General features: G+C 42.3%; 1 protein-coding gene across 2 annotated transcripts in view; it reads left to right on the forward strand.

The window, feature by feature from the left end:
- Positions 1-7076, forward strand: part of NSMCE2 (NSE2 (MMS21) homolog, SMC5-SMC6 complex SUMO ligase) — a 665833-nt gene extending 658757 nt beyond the window's left edge. For both annotated transcript variants that reach the window (XM_069220735.1, XM_069220737.1), the window contains one exon: positions 6738-7076. In XM_069220735.1, coding sequence (XP_069076836.1) covers positions 6738-6858 — 121 coding nt within the window. In that variant the 3' untranslated portion in view covers positions 6859-7076. The remainder of the gene's footprint in view (positions 1-6737) is intronic.
- The last annotated feature ends 7754 nt before the right edge of the window (positions 7077-14830 follow it).

Genomic DNA, 14830 nt, shown 5'->3' on the forward strand with positions numbered 1-14830 from the left:
GTACTCGCTGAATCCCAGTACTTAGCACACTGCACTTTCTAGAAACAGATTTTAATTCTGGTTGGGTGTGTAAACTGTAACAATTGTGACAATGCGTTCTATCATACCATTCACCATGGCATATCAACCCCCTTTGTCCAGCATTAATTCTGTTACATCAACTCCCAGAGACCTTCACACTAAGATAACCACTCAGCATATTTTGAAAGGTGCTGTTGCATGCAGTTGAATACCATCATCTTTAGGTTTAAATCTGCTTGATTCGCAATTGTGGAAGTGGGTCTCTTGTAATACGTTTTCGGCTGCCTAAAATTGTAAATCCTTATCCTTTTAAAAAGGACGTTAACCGCCTTCAAGTTAAGATTTATGGCTCGAAATGGGGTGAGCCATCTGTTTGGAGCAGTAATATGAAGTACCAGATTCGAAAAATCCAAATGTCTGTCTCATCGTTCATTACCTCCCCACTATCCACCCCAACCTTAAAGTGGAATAATGTATTTGAACTTCATAACAGTTAGAGAACAACGATCAAATTAATTTATTAAGTTTCCAATGTTCTCATATGTAGATTAACCCATCTCTCTGATGTTGGCCGAACCTAAGGTCCATTATGCACGTTAAGGAGCCAGCATTAACTACAATATTGTAGCAGTAACGGGAGTCTTGTAGGTGATGGTATTCGACATATGTGCTTCTGTTTACATCCTTTGCCTTCCCATAGCCCATCAGACACAGGCCTTGTGAGTTACCTGGTATATCTTTGCCTCTGTCACTGTCCTTCTGGGCAGATGTGTGGAACTTTCACTAAATCTTGATGTCTCCGGGCTGTCTTCCACTGCATTTGTTTATGATGTGTTCAAAGCTTTTGGGCATTCTTAGACATTGAGCAATGGGTATTTCTCTCCTGCCTGAAAGTTAACGCCACTTTGTAAAATTGATGAGATGTCCATGATGTACTTCCCTTGCTATTGTACGAGCACAAGATTTAAATTTATTTTTAATTACCATGTGGTGTCCTTTACAGCACCTGACCCGTCTTCTGTAGCTGTACTCCACTTCCTGACTGTTTGGGTGGCTGTGATGGATGAGTGCTAGTGCTTGGCACCTCTTTACCTGCAGATTCCCCCCTCAAACTCTCCCCCCCCCCTGCTGCTTCACCTTATGTGTTTGCCGTGCTTTCACTCCTGTTGCCTTCCTGGTGGCCTCCAGCTCGGAGTGTACCTTTCTTCACATCTCAGTCTGGGAGGTGGTCCTGTTCATTCCCCTGTGTAACACAAGGTACGTCCAGAGAGCAGGTGCCCTTTTGCCATTATGCTCTCCTCTTCTCTTTGCATGGCTGGCACCATGTTAGGTATCATCTGATCAGGCCTTGTGTCAGGGCGGGGGTTGTCTTTTTTTGGACGCCTTAATCAACACTACAGAGAAATCTTGTTTGCCCCACATGTTCTGTCTAGAGCAGCATCTTTTCTTGTAATTTTATCCAATGAAACTGGGCTTCTCTCGTTTTCCTCAAAAATTGACCCCAAAACGAACTGATTGACAGTTTCCGGGTCTATTACAACCAGTCTTACAGTCCCAGCATAGTGCGTTTAATACACACTGTGGGTTCGACTTTTATACTAACCATGTAATACATTTTCATGAGATGGCCAACACAAAATGTAGTGAGCCTCCCCAACCCCTAAAAGGTCACATCACAGGTTTGTGAACGCTGCTGGCTGAGGTGTGTTTCCCGGGGCTCTGCACTTTTTTCAATTGAAATGGGTTCCGGGGCTCACATATACCCCTTACATGAACCTGATGCTAAGCTAATAGCATTGGCAGAACCTTCTTGTGAGCTCATGCACAGATGCCCTATAGAACTACTAGCAACCAAGTTAGATTTTTGGTATATACAGGCTTGCTGCTTATTCATTTCACAATCCAGTCATTGAGCATATGTTGCCATGTGTACTAATCTTATGTTCTATTTTGTGAACTAAGGTTGGTAGAAATGCATACATGCTGCATTTTTCAGTACATGTTCGTCTCTGATAAAGCGTATTGCCCATGACAAAGGGGTCAAGGAAAATTAGAGGTGAGTAAAGGTAGGTGTGCTGCCTTTGTCAGACAATCCCATTGTTGGGATGAGAAAGGATGCACATCTGAACTTGTATTCATATGATATGTCAGCTTGTGATTTTCCAGCAGCTTTCCAAACCATAGCTCTCAAGGATAGAAATGCTGTATGTAATGGTAAGCACATTGAAGCTAAGGTGTTACAGAGATGGCCCAAACCTTATTAATCATACACTACCAGCAAGCTACTACTACCATTGTTAATGTTACTATTTAGTTCCTATTGAAGCTCTGAAATATGACCCTCCTAGAAAATAGCTTTACTTTTCAATTAGCTTGGCCATGCTGGTCAACAGGCATTTGACAATTTGCCTGAGGTAGACGCTGCAGAGGGTCAGCTTACCGCATGGCATGATTACTGTGAAGCAAAGCAAAAGATCCAGAGACAATTCTCAGAAGAACCAAGTATCTTAATTAAAATACACCATTTCATGGAAAGGACGGTGCTGGGACCACAGGGACACCTACGAGTATTATATGGGAGGGACAGGCCATGAAGTTTGCCCAGACTACATGCAGAGAGTGGTGAACCTCAAAGGCCAAGGCATTCTTGGAGTGGGCGAATAAGACTACGCAGGAGCCACCATTATAGGAGGCCAGGGGCTGGAGACGCTGAGGGGCCAACTGGCCTTTGACACATAGGACCTTATAGGAATCTCCAAGGTGGGTGACATCTGGCTGCAGGGTGACGTCCCCCCCTGGCCTAACCTGCAGCGAACATACCAACTAGCACCTGCTGAGGTCTTCCACTATCTACAACTCAGACATGCACTTAGAGCGATACTCCCAAAAGGAACAGACCTCCCAGAGTCTTTGTCATTCGAGGACAAGCTCCTTGACGAATATATGCCCCGAAAGGCCACCTCCCTTACATATAAGAAACTACTTAACAATTTCCTCGTTGTCTTGCTGCCTCTGAGGAAAAAATGGGAACTGGAGATGGGTGCCTTTGACGATGGAGAGTGGGAAGAGGCCCTGTCGCCACTTAAGGAGGTCACTGTACACTTTGGGTTTAAATTAGTCAAGATAAGGATCCTCCATCGCTCCTATTATGTCCAAACAACAGTGGTGAGGGTGGGAGATGCAAAAGGCCTGCATGGTTGCTGGCAGACAGGTATCTTTTTCATATCCTTTGGGAGTGCTCAGGAATCCAAACATATTGAGCAGCAGTCTTAGAAAGCCTGAGGATGGTAAGAGGGTGAGAGCATATGTTGGTAATGTGTCGTTAACAGTGATGGGAGATTAAGGGGCACGTATCACCAGTCCTCCAGTCACTGTGTTTCATAGAAATTAGCCAGATTAAATGGTACTGCATTTTACAAACATAAACCCCAAGACTTTTGGGGAACATGATATTGAAATGTTAGGCTGTTAGCACTTTGGAATCTTTGGAATGGAGAAAATTGACCAAATTAGTCTTCGTCTTAAAACCTTGATCAGAAAATACAGTATGCTAAGAAAAACTAGGCCTGATACAGAAAATGATGTATGAGTATAATAAGGTTTTCAGGAATTCAGTAGGTATTGTGAAAGGGTTTGAACATTATGTCAAATTATAACGTGTTTCTTTGCCTTTTGTACACAAAGTTAGACCAGTAGGAATAACATCAAAGTTCTTTTAGATCATTTTTGGTCTGAAGGCATAATTCATTCCGTTGACTTTTCGGAATGGGTTTTCCCAGTGGTTTTTACCAAGGAAACAGTCTGGGAATTTGCGTTTGTGGGTTTAACTTGGCATTCTCAATAAGGACATTTTGCTTGACTGCCATTTGTTGCTGGAAATCCAATAAATGCTAGTCAGCTTGAGTATATCCAAATATTTTTACATCATTGATCTTCACTCTGCTTATCAATTTCATATTACTCACACCTCACAAATATATCACATTTGTAACACCATTCAGACATACAAGTATTTACGCCTCCCGTTTGGACTGGCCCTGGAGGCAAGTTTATCCCAGAAGATGATGGATCATTTCTTTGGTTTTTTTTACAGGTATTTCATAATGCCATATTCATTTTTACTGAAAGTAAAATCCTGAAGAGCAGAATGTGTGCCGAAGATACGTATAGACAGCAGTGTGAAAAGTGCAAACGGTTTTCTTAGGAAGTGGTCTTCTAGGTCATACCATTTTATCAAATGGAATCAGGCCTAACTTTTGGATGGTGAAAGGGATTCACCACTCAGTGATAAGGATGCCCTCTGGTGATTTCTTGGCCTTTGTGAATTCTATGCCTGTTTTGTTCCAGGTTATGCTGTAATAATACAACCTTTGAGGATGTTACTCAAAAATGGTTCACAGTTTGCTTGGTCTTGATAAACCAATAAGGCTTTTATAAAAGTTCAAAAAATTGGGGTGATTGAATTAACTGCTTTTACTTTCATTTCTGTAAAAAAAAATAGCATTAGTGTTAATTCTGGCCTATGGGGAGTAAAGGTAGATTTAGGACAGTGGATCAGCGGGGGAGGGCATACTATTACTTTTGTGTTAAGGACTAAAAGATCTGGAAGTGAAATATAGTACCATAGAGTCGCATTAACTTGTGTGTGGGCAGTTCAAAAATGTAAAACATATATTTGTATATCCTCTTTTGACATCGACACAGGCCACAAACCACTAGTATATTTTCAGTGGTAATAGTTTGTGTAAAGCAACAGCCAGGTTAGTTGTGCTTGTGTCTAAATTACAGAAATAAAATATGGCGGTCAAGTATGTTCAAGGTATAAAAGTTTCAGGACAATTACCTGACGAGGATACCCTGGTTGATGACTGTATACCTGACGATCAGGAGTGTGTGGTAGCACCCCCTGATGTTGTTTAAAATAACAAAGTTTGATTGAGTGTGAGCATTTTGAAAAGGATTCTTACTGTGACATAAAGGAGGGATGGCCCCGGAATAGATGCCTGTGGCACGTTTAAGGCTGTTCCACAGATTGATTCTGAACGTACTTTTGTTTGTGGGATTTGTTTTTAGACATGACTTATTTATACCATCTGTAGAGTTGCATGCTATTGTTATTAAGGTTACACATGAAGGCCATCGGTGGGTCTACGCTACCTGTAGGAAAATAAAACAGTACTACTGGTGGCCATTTATGGGTGCCCAAGTGTGTAGCGTGAATGAATCTTGTCCTGAATGTCTAGTTTAAAAAAAAAACATTAGCAGAGTCATGATAGGCCTTTGATTCCTGTGCCACCCCCTTGATGGGCCATGGGATATATTTGCCTTCGATTTTTCAGGTCCATTTTATTTACATCATATAAGAGATCTTTCATTGTTCTTGTTCATTACAATGTCAGGTGGCTTTATTTTCCGTGTGTTTGTGGAATCTGCAAATACAAAGAAGGTTATAAGATTTTTGGAACACATGCTTTATATTGAAGGTTCTCCAAAACATATTGTACTAGAGAATGGTACTCATTTTACATGAAATTAAGTGCAAAATTGTGCTTGGTTTGCCTGACATGAAACATCTCCATGTTGCATTGTACAGTGCTGCTTCAAAAGATGTGGTAAAATGGTTTAATCGATTTTTTAAACAGGGCTATCCCCCAATCGTAGCAGCTGCCCTAGCTGTGAATAATATTTGTCTGCAAAAACATTGGAGTTACTCTGTCTCCACACTCTGTGGTAGGTGTTTCAGTTACTAAGAGGTAGGGAACCCACGCCAGACTGATGCCTGAGTGGTTGAAGACTTTGAGTGAAAAGTCAATAGTGATGAGATGCCCGTAGGAGTTCACAAAAAGACAATAAAAAAAGGAAATTTACCTTAACGCCAAGAATAGAAAAAAACGCATGAAGTTACAAAGATGAATCCAAGGTTACTTCCCCTGTACAGATAATAGAACTACAGCATCTTCGTGTTGTTACAGATGAGAGGGTGGTGGAACAGGAGCATTGTTCCTATCACTTGCAATCGGTCAAATCTATCTTCGCAGTAAAGTGGAGACTACTATTGGTACAATGTTGCGTTCCATTTTGTTAGAAATGAGAGGTCAAATGTTTTGAGTTCTGGACACGGCAGTTTGCAAAGTGAGAGCTCTGCTAATTTTAGTGTAAATCAAAAGGCCACTGATTACATTCGTTGTGAAAGTAAACCTGTGCCTGATACCTCTTCGAGGATGTTGACATCTGCAGGGCTGTCTTTCCTCTTCCCTTAATTTGTGATCTCTGCTGACTCCATTACTTCTTCAGATTTCATTTTTTTTAATGTTGAGGCTCCTTCGAAATTTCATGACTGAATTGTTTTCGTTTCATGTGTAATTAATTTTTACTTTTTTTGTTTATAGCAAGAGAGCCAGTGTAGTATGTATGCTTAATACTTTTTGCTTTCGACCTTACCTATATTGTGAGTTCCATCTTAGGGTATGTTGTTCTGGAAGCATTCACTGCATTCTGAAATTTTGTGCTCCTCCCGATCCATATGTCCTGTCCCTTGTCTTGGTTTTCCCTTCTTGGAGAATAAATCTACTTTCACTAAAGTGCTGCAGTAATGTGATTACACACATTAGACATGTTGCCAAATTGAAAATTCTTCAGTGACAAATCCAAGGAGCAATCAATGTAAAATGCGCGCAAAAAAGCCCATTTAATGCTTTTCACATTTTATTTTGCAGATGCCCTAAAGTTGGTTGTGATAACTCAGACATGAAGGAAACTGACCTGGTTTTGGATACAGCATTGAAGAGAGCGATTGAAAATCTGCATAAACAGAAGGGGAAGCAGCATTCAATGTAGTCAGATGGACAGAGCTCCTTCAGCAGACGATTGTGCTTTCCAGCTTGTATGCCAGCTGTTAGTGATATAAGGAAGTTGTGTAACATTATTTACAATCGAAGTTGATGATATTAGAAACAATTATCCGCAATAGCTGTTGTTTAAGAATACATTACACTGAAAATTATATTATTTAGCAGCTATTTAAAAATTATTTCTAATAAATAGCTGGTAAAGTAGTTGTGTGTGTGTTTAATACCTAGAAGAAAACATGATGATGCAATTCTTAGTTAACTCACCTTTTTCTGTGAAATTATTTTTAGAGAATAAGTTCTAGGTTTGCGACATTGTAGCTGATGTTAAACAATTACATGTATGTGTCGGTGGGTTGCTAGCCAAAAGTATAAAACACCGTTAATTTAGAATAGGAAACCATTGTTTTTTAACAATTACTTCAGCTTACAAAGTATGGACTCAAGTAAGGTAAAGAGGCAGAGTGATTACAGAGAGAACAATATCAGGGAACAACATTATTACAAATATAGGTAAACCTGTATAGGAATCAGAGAATATAAAACGGAAAGTGATACATAATAAGGAATCTGTTGTGAACACGTGAAGTAGCAGAAGAAGAGGCCAAGTAGTTTGGTTAAGAATTAGTGGGCATACAATGTCAAGTGTGTTAGTGGGGTCCCCCGCAGTTCTTGCACCACAGAAATGTACCTCAACGAAGACCTATGGATTTATGAATCAGAGTTGCTGTTAAACCTCAATTTCTTCAGTATTGGATCTTGCATAGATTCACATGTTTGAATCATCCCTTTCATCGAAGTGGGAGTCCCATGGTACCTTAAAATATCAGTTTTAAGAAACTTTCCATAGAAAACAATGTTAAAGTGTTCTCACTTTACGGCTTATTTGCTTCATTAGAAAAGACCCAAAGTACAGCCAGTCTCGCGGCAGCACCCTCTGGAACCCTCAGCACAGAATCTCCAGTCTCTCAGATTTTCTACCGCACGTCATGTGAAAGGAGTCCCCCTCAGCTCTGCTCATTTTTTTGCTTTTCTTCAGCTTCTAAAGAATCAAATTGTCAGATACTACAAAAAAATGACTCTTCAGATCCTGCAAAACCTGTGGGAAGAAGAGGTTTCATGTGGATAACTCACATAAAAGCTGTCTTTACTGCCTCCATCCTGTCCACAAGCCGAATAATTGTAAGGTATGCAGAACTTTCTCTACAAAGACCCTGAGAGAGAGAGAGAGAGAGAGAGAGAGAGAGAGAGAGAGAGATAGAAGGGAGGCTTCTTTTGTGGTTGCAAAGATCAAAACCACAGTGATATGTCCTCAGAGGAAAGTGACACAGCCTCTCACACTCAAAAAAGGGTGCAGTTCGATGACCAGGAGACCTCTGAGGTATCTACGAAAGCCATAAAGACTCACCATGGGTGGTCAAACAGTGGAAAAAAAGAAGAAATATACAAAAATATCCTCAAAAGGTTCCTCTTATGAGCCTCCAACTCCATCTCTGAGGCCTATTTCACAAACTTCCACTGCTTTGATGAGAGTTTCACCGTCGATGGTGCTGTTGATGACAACGAAGGTAACAACTCTATCATCCACGAAGCCTTCTAAAGCGAGTACGACAACAACCGGCATCGACACGCCCATATCCTCAACAAAGATTTCCTTGTCAACTAAGACACCACCGCCGGCAACTAGACCATCGACGAGAGTGATAGGTTCGTCGACGATGTTGACGAGACCACCATCGAGAGCACCATCGTCAGAGACACCTCCTTCGACGACACCATCAACAATGCCACAATCGACTAGACCATCTACACCACCACTGTTGACAACAACATTGGCTACACCATTGGTACATGTAGAAATCACTATAACATTTCTAAAGCTGCACAACACTTCTCCAAGTAAAGTCTCACCATACCCCCCAAGTACTCTACTGGATCTAGAGGACTCTGATGAAGAAGGACCATTCGGCCCAGCTCATAGCCCTTCTGAGCTTCATGTAAAATATCAAGACAATGAGGATGAGGGATATGACTCCTATTATGGAGGATACTATACATCTCAACCTGCACAAAGGTATCCTCTTACCATATCTAGGAAAACACCTACGGGACCAACTTCCATCCCAGTTAGTCCGAGATCTGCTGGCTATGCTGCAAGACTACTGCAGACATTTTCCAGAACCATCAGACAGTACACCACCAACTCCCCCACCACCAATTCCGGAGACACTAAGAATGACTCCATCATCGACAATAGCTGCACCACCTAGGGAAGACCCCTCATCATCTGATGATGACAGAGAAGAAGGTGAGTTGCAAGACATCCATCCACCTCATGATGAATGGGATGATTATCTTCACCCAACGCTTTCCCCTCCGTTGCCACATCCCTCGGACTCCCCTTCTGAAGACATTGGGGGTTTTCACAATTTGATGAAGATAGCAGCAATAAGATTTGACTTACCAATCACTATAAAGCATTCAGAATGCTTTTTATACGACTTGAAGGAACAGCCTAGGAAGTCTATTTGGGCAATACGAATAATAGACTATGGGGGTCATTATGACCCCGGCGGTCGGCGTTAATGTGGCGGTAGTACTGCCATCAGGCTGGCGGTACTTACCGCCACATTATGACATTGATGGGTTGGCTTCAGTACCACTACGACCAGTAGCAGCCACCAGGCTGGAGATCACTATTCCTTCCCTGTCACTGATAGGTGTCCCCCAACCCCCACCTCTCAAAACACCCCCCCCCTCCCCTCCAACATCCACTCCCCCTTCACACACGCTAACACACACTCACCCATACATACACACACATGCATTCATACATTCACACACACTTCATAACATGCACGCAGACACGCATTTTGAATTCCATACATGCACACAATCACACTTCAGTGCAGTCACGCACTCACACTTCAATACAGTCACACGTGCAAACAACACTAAACACACACCCACAGTCACGCACACACTCACCCATACATGCACACACACTCCCACACACAACACCCCCCATGCCCCACCCCCTCTCCCCTGTCGGGAACCCGACTTAACCTGGATACAGGGGAGACGGGACGGGTGCTGCTACCGCCAGCAGCGCCCGGCAGCAGAACACCGCCAGGCCGTATAATTTGACATAATATGGCTGGCAGCGGTCTACTGGCATGGCGCTGCTGGTGGTAGCAGTGCCACCTTACCATCATCTGCCAGTATGGCCACAGCCGGATTTCCGGCCTTCTTGTGGCAGAAATCCGGCTGTGGTCATAATATGACGGACGGCTGGTAGCCGCGGCAACTGTCTTTTGGCGCCCGTCGCCGCAGCGGTAGGTGGCTTTTACTGCCAATGTCAAAATGAGGACCTATATCTGGGAGGGCCTTAAACTCATTAAAACTTCTGCAACTGTGGCGGCAGAAGTGCCATTAATGGATAAAGAATATAAGGCCCTAAAGATTCCCCTGTCTGCTTTACAGGGCATCCTAAGGCTGACTCGGTCGTTACGCAAGCAGTGTAAAGACAATCTAAAAACACTTCTACTCTAGTCACCACTCCACTGGACAAGGAGGCAGACACTTAGATAATATTAATAAGAGTTTCTCTAGCATGGCTGCAATGACCGTTCAAGCGGCAAATTCATTAGCCATCCTAGGCCGCTATGACAGACAGATGTGGTCAGACATGGGTTCTCTGCTGGACCCGATTCCGGACTACAGGAAAACGGAAGCTCGCAAAATATTACAAGAAGGGAAACGCACATCACCGGAAATAATAGATTGTGCAATGGATGTTGCCTCCATCGGATTTAGGCAGTTGGCTGGCACAGCTGTTGTGTGCAGACAGGGATGGCTTAAAGCAACATTGTTTAGACCTTGGGTGCAATCCAAAATTCTCGACATGCCATATGATGGAGAGACGCCTTTTGGAAAGCACATTGATGATGCCTTACTTGCCATCAAGACTGACATGGACACTGCCAAATCCCTGGGCACCCTGCAATTTACAGCTTCCCCTTTCGAGGAGCTAGAGGGAGAGGCCTTGCCTCTGTATGAGGCAGCTACCAGCGCTACCAACAGCCCTTTCAATCGTGCTTTAAATCTACTTACCAACAGCAGCCGTTCCGTGCGGCAGAATCAGCAGCCTACAACAAGCAGACAGGGAAAAGAAAGCAGATTTTGCAATCCAGAAGCACTGTCCACAAACAATCTCACCACTCAGACAGTGACGTCAAAGATTTCATAACATCTCTCACAGTGGCAAGAGATAACATCAGACAAATGGGTATTAGACTCGATAGCTCATGGTCATAGAGTTCATTTGCAAACCACCAACTATGCCATCAAAAGCCCCCTCCCAAACCTCTTCTTCACTTATTGCAAAAAAAAAAAAAAAGCCCAAGTTATGATTGACAAAGGTGCTATAGAGGAAGTACCATCCAACCAGAGGGGCATGGGATTCTATTCTTGTTTTTTCCTAAGAAAAAAGATATCGGATAAATGGGGACCCATTTTGGACCTCAGAAAACTCAACAAATTCCTCAGAACACAAACATTCCGCATGGTCATATTAACCGACATCCTGCGTCCCTTAAACTATGGTGACTGTATGACCACTCTCGACCTCCAGAATGCATATTTCCACATTCCCATACACACGAAACATTGCAAATGTATCTGTTTCACAGTAGCTGGCACCCACTACCAATTCAAAGTCCTCCCATTCTGCTTCAAATCTGCGCCATACATTTTTACGAAGTGCCTAGCCCTGGTAATAGCGACCCTCAGAACGAGGACACCTGCTCAAGCGGCCAAAGCCACAATGGATTGTATAACCCTATTCCAGAATTTGGGGCTCACTTTAAAGCTACAGATATCAGATACTGCCCCTCAGCAAGTGTTAACCTCTAGGATCAGTCTTAGTTACCAAGGAAGACAAAGCTTTTCTCACTCTAGAAAGGCAACAAAGAAAAATCCACCTGGCGCTAACAATATCGAAAAAAAGGTCAGCTTCAGTACGTCGATTCAAGTCTATACTGGGAATGATGTCTGCTGCATTCAACGTTGTTCCTTTAGCACGCCTGAAAATGTGACCTGTGCAAGAAGAGCTTCAAAACCAATGGATACAAACAGAAGCCTCTTTCGAAAAATGATCAAGGCTTTGGAATAGTGGACTCGCATCCCACACATCTCCACGGGCCGTCCCTTCCTGACATTTCTGCCAGACTTCTTCATAACAACATGTGCCTCTCTGGAAGGTTGGGGTGGTCATCTTCAGGACCCTCAAATTTAGGGCAGATGGTCAATCTCAGAAAAGTCCATGCATATAAATTGTTTGAAGCTCAAAGCCATCTTTTTCAATCTCCAGGCCATTCTACCTCGCATACAAGGATCTGCAGTGTTGGTACAAATGGACAACACAACCAGCGTGCATGAAATTAACAAACAAGGTGGGATAAAGTCGCAGCCACTCTACAAAGAAGCGCAGCACCTCTGGAACTGGCTGACAGCATAACATCTTGCTGAAGGCCGAACATGTGTCACGGTCAAGCAACACATTGGCAGACACACTCAGCAGATCCATGGAGAGTTGCCACGAATGGTAGTTGGATCAAGTAGAACTCAACATCTTTCGCTTTTGGAGCAAACCAGAATTGGACCTTTTGCTACCAACGAGAACGCCAAATGCCGGTTCTACGCCAGTCGACACCCATTCCTGGGATTATGGGGGAATGCCCTTTGAATAAGATGGTCAGGGATATTTCCATACACTTTTCCTCCATCCCCATGATACCAAGAGTGTTCAGAAAGATAAAAGCAGAGAAGTGTTGTTTAATACTGATAGCTCCCAGGTGGCCCAGGCAACACTTGTTCACAGAGCTACATCTCCTGTCCGAGACCGAGCCCATTTGCCTCCCTAACAAATGAACCCTGCTAATGTGGAACCAGGGCCAAGTTCTTCACCCAGATCCAGATTCTCTTAGATTATATGCATGGCTCCTGACTTCCATGAGTTCCAGGATATAGACATTCTCCAAGACAGTAAGACCATCCTTGCAAAAGTAAGAGGAGTCCACCAACAAATCTTACAGATTAAAATAGAAGAGATTTAGTTTATGGTGTCAAAACAAAACTTGGATCCACTGAAAGCATCACCGGAGCAGATATTACCTTACCTCCTCCCTCTTGCTCGTTCAAGACTGATACATATGTCTGTGAGAATACATCTTGCAGCTATTTCAAGATACAGGTGCTCTTCTCAAAATACATCGCTTTGCTCAATAAGGATAGTCAAACATTTCATGAGGGGCTTTTTTCGTGTCTTCCCACCAATTCGCTCACCACCTCCAGAATGGTATCTAAACATAGTCCTAGCTCAATTAATAAAAGCACCATTTGAGCCAATTCACAAGGTGGACTTGAAATTCCTTACCTGGAAAGTGGCCACATTACTAGCTTTAACATCCGATAGAAGAGTGAGTGAGTGAGATCCAGGCATTCACAACACAAGCCGTATCTCAAATTTACAATTGAAGGAGCAATACTAATAACTAATCCAAAATTATTTCCAAAAGTACCATCACAATTTCATCTTAATGAACCTGTTATCTTACGAACATTCTTCCAAAATTCAGCCACACCAGCAGAGCAATCTCTGCATACTTTGAACATAAGATGTCTTAAATTTTATTTACACCATACCAAACTCTTTCGAAAATCAGATCAGCTTTTTGTTGCATATGCATAATCAAGGAAAGGCGATGCAGTTATAAAAGCAACCATAGCAAGATGGATAGCGGCGACGATACAAGGTTTGGCAAGAAGAGGTTTTGCCAGCATTTTCCCATCTACTGCTGGCAAACCTCTTCTTGCCAAACCTAGAGCACACTCAACAAACTAGCTATGTCTACTTCAGCTGCAATGTTCGCAGGAGTTTCAGTGGAACAGATTTGTATTGCTGCAACATTCACTCAGCATTATTGTTCCGACTCATCATATTGTAGCGACAGCATTCGGACAGGCTGTGTTACGACATCTATTTCAGTAAGGTGAGCCTCTGTTTTTCCTTTTTTTTCTTTCATTATGTAATAAACACCACCCGTAATCAAGGTTTATTTGCATATTTTATAAATATTATTATCATTGTTATTACTGTGGTTGTTATTCTTAGTCATGCTTTATGTTATCATTCTTATCCACCATCCACAATGTATAAAGAACATAAGTGAATGATATTTCAGACTGCTTGCTATTCTGATTCAAGCATTTTAATCTATGAAAGATCCAATACTGGAGCAGAAAATAAGTTACTAACCTGTAACTACAGTTCTTCAGCATTGGTATCTTTCATAGGTTCACATGCAACCCACCTTCCTCCCCATAGAGGTTCTCCTTAACTCTCTAACATTTCTTCCACTTGTACTAGAAAATCGGAGAGACTGGAGCTTCTGTGCTGGGGGTTCTAGAGGATGCTGTCGTCTGAGTGGCTGGTCTTAGGGTCTTTCATAATGAAGCAAATAAGCTGTAAAATGAGAGCACTTTAACATTGTTTTCTATGGAAAGTTTCTTACACTACTATTTTAAGATTCCCACTTTGATGACGGGGATGATTCAAGCATGTGAATCTATGAAAGATACCAATACTGGAGAACTGCAGTTACAGGTAAGTAACATATTTTCTTCGTGAGCCAATTTCTCTCAGAAGAAATGCATCTTGCAAAAGATCAGAAATGTAATCATTTAAGTAAAGGGCCCATTCAAGTAAGTGGATTCTAAATCAGCACAATACATTTAAGAATTTTATTACAAAATTCAAAAGAGTAGCACAGAATATTTGCCATGAAGGTTGTCAGCAAAATGGAGAATTAAAGAGAAGTGCAAAACCAAAAATATTCGAAGTCTCAAATGGGCAGCAAAATCAAAAGAGAAACAGCATCCCTGAGTTGTAAGGTCTTTGG

Source organism: Pleurodeles waltl, chromosome 2_2 (assembly GCF_031143425.1).
Source record: "Pleurodeles waltl isolate 20211129_DDA chromosome 2_2, aPleWal1.hap1.20221129, whole genome shotgun sequence".
Taxonomy (NCBI): domain Eukaryota; kingdom Metazoa; phylum Chordata; class Amphibia; order Caudata; family Salamandridae; genus Pleurodeles; species Pleurodeles waltl.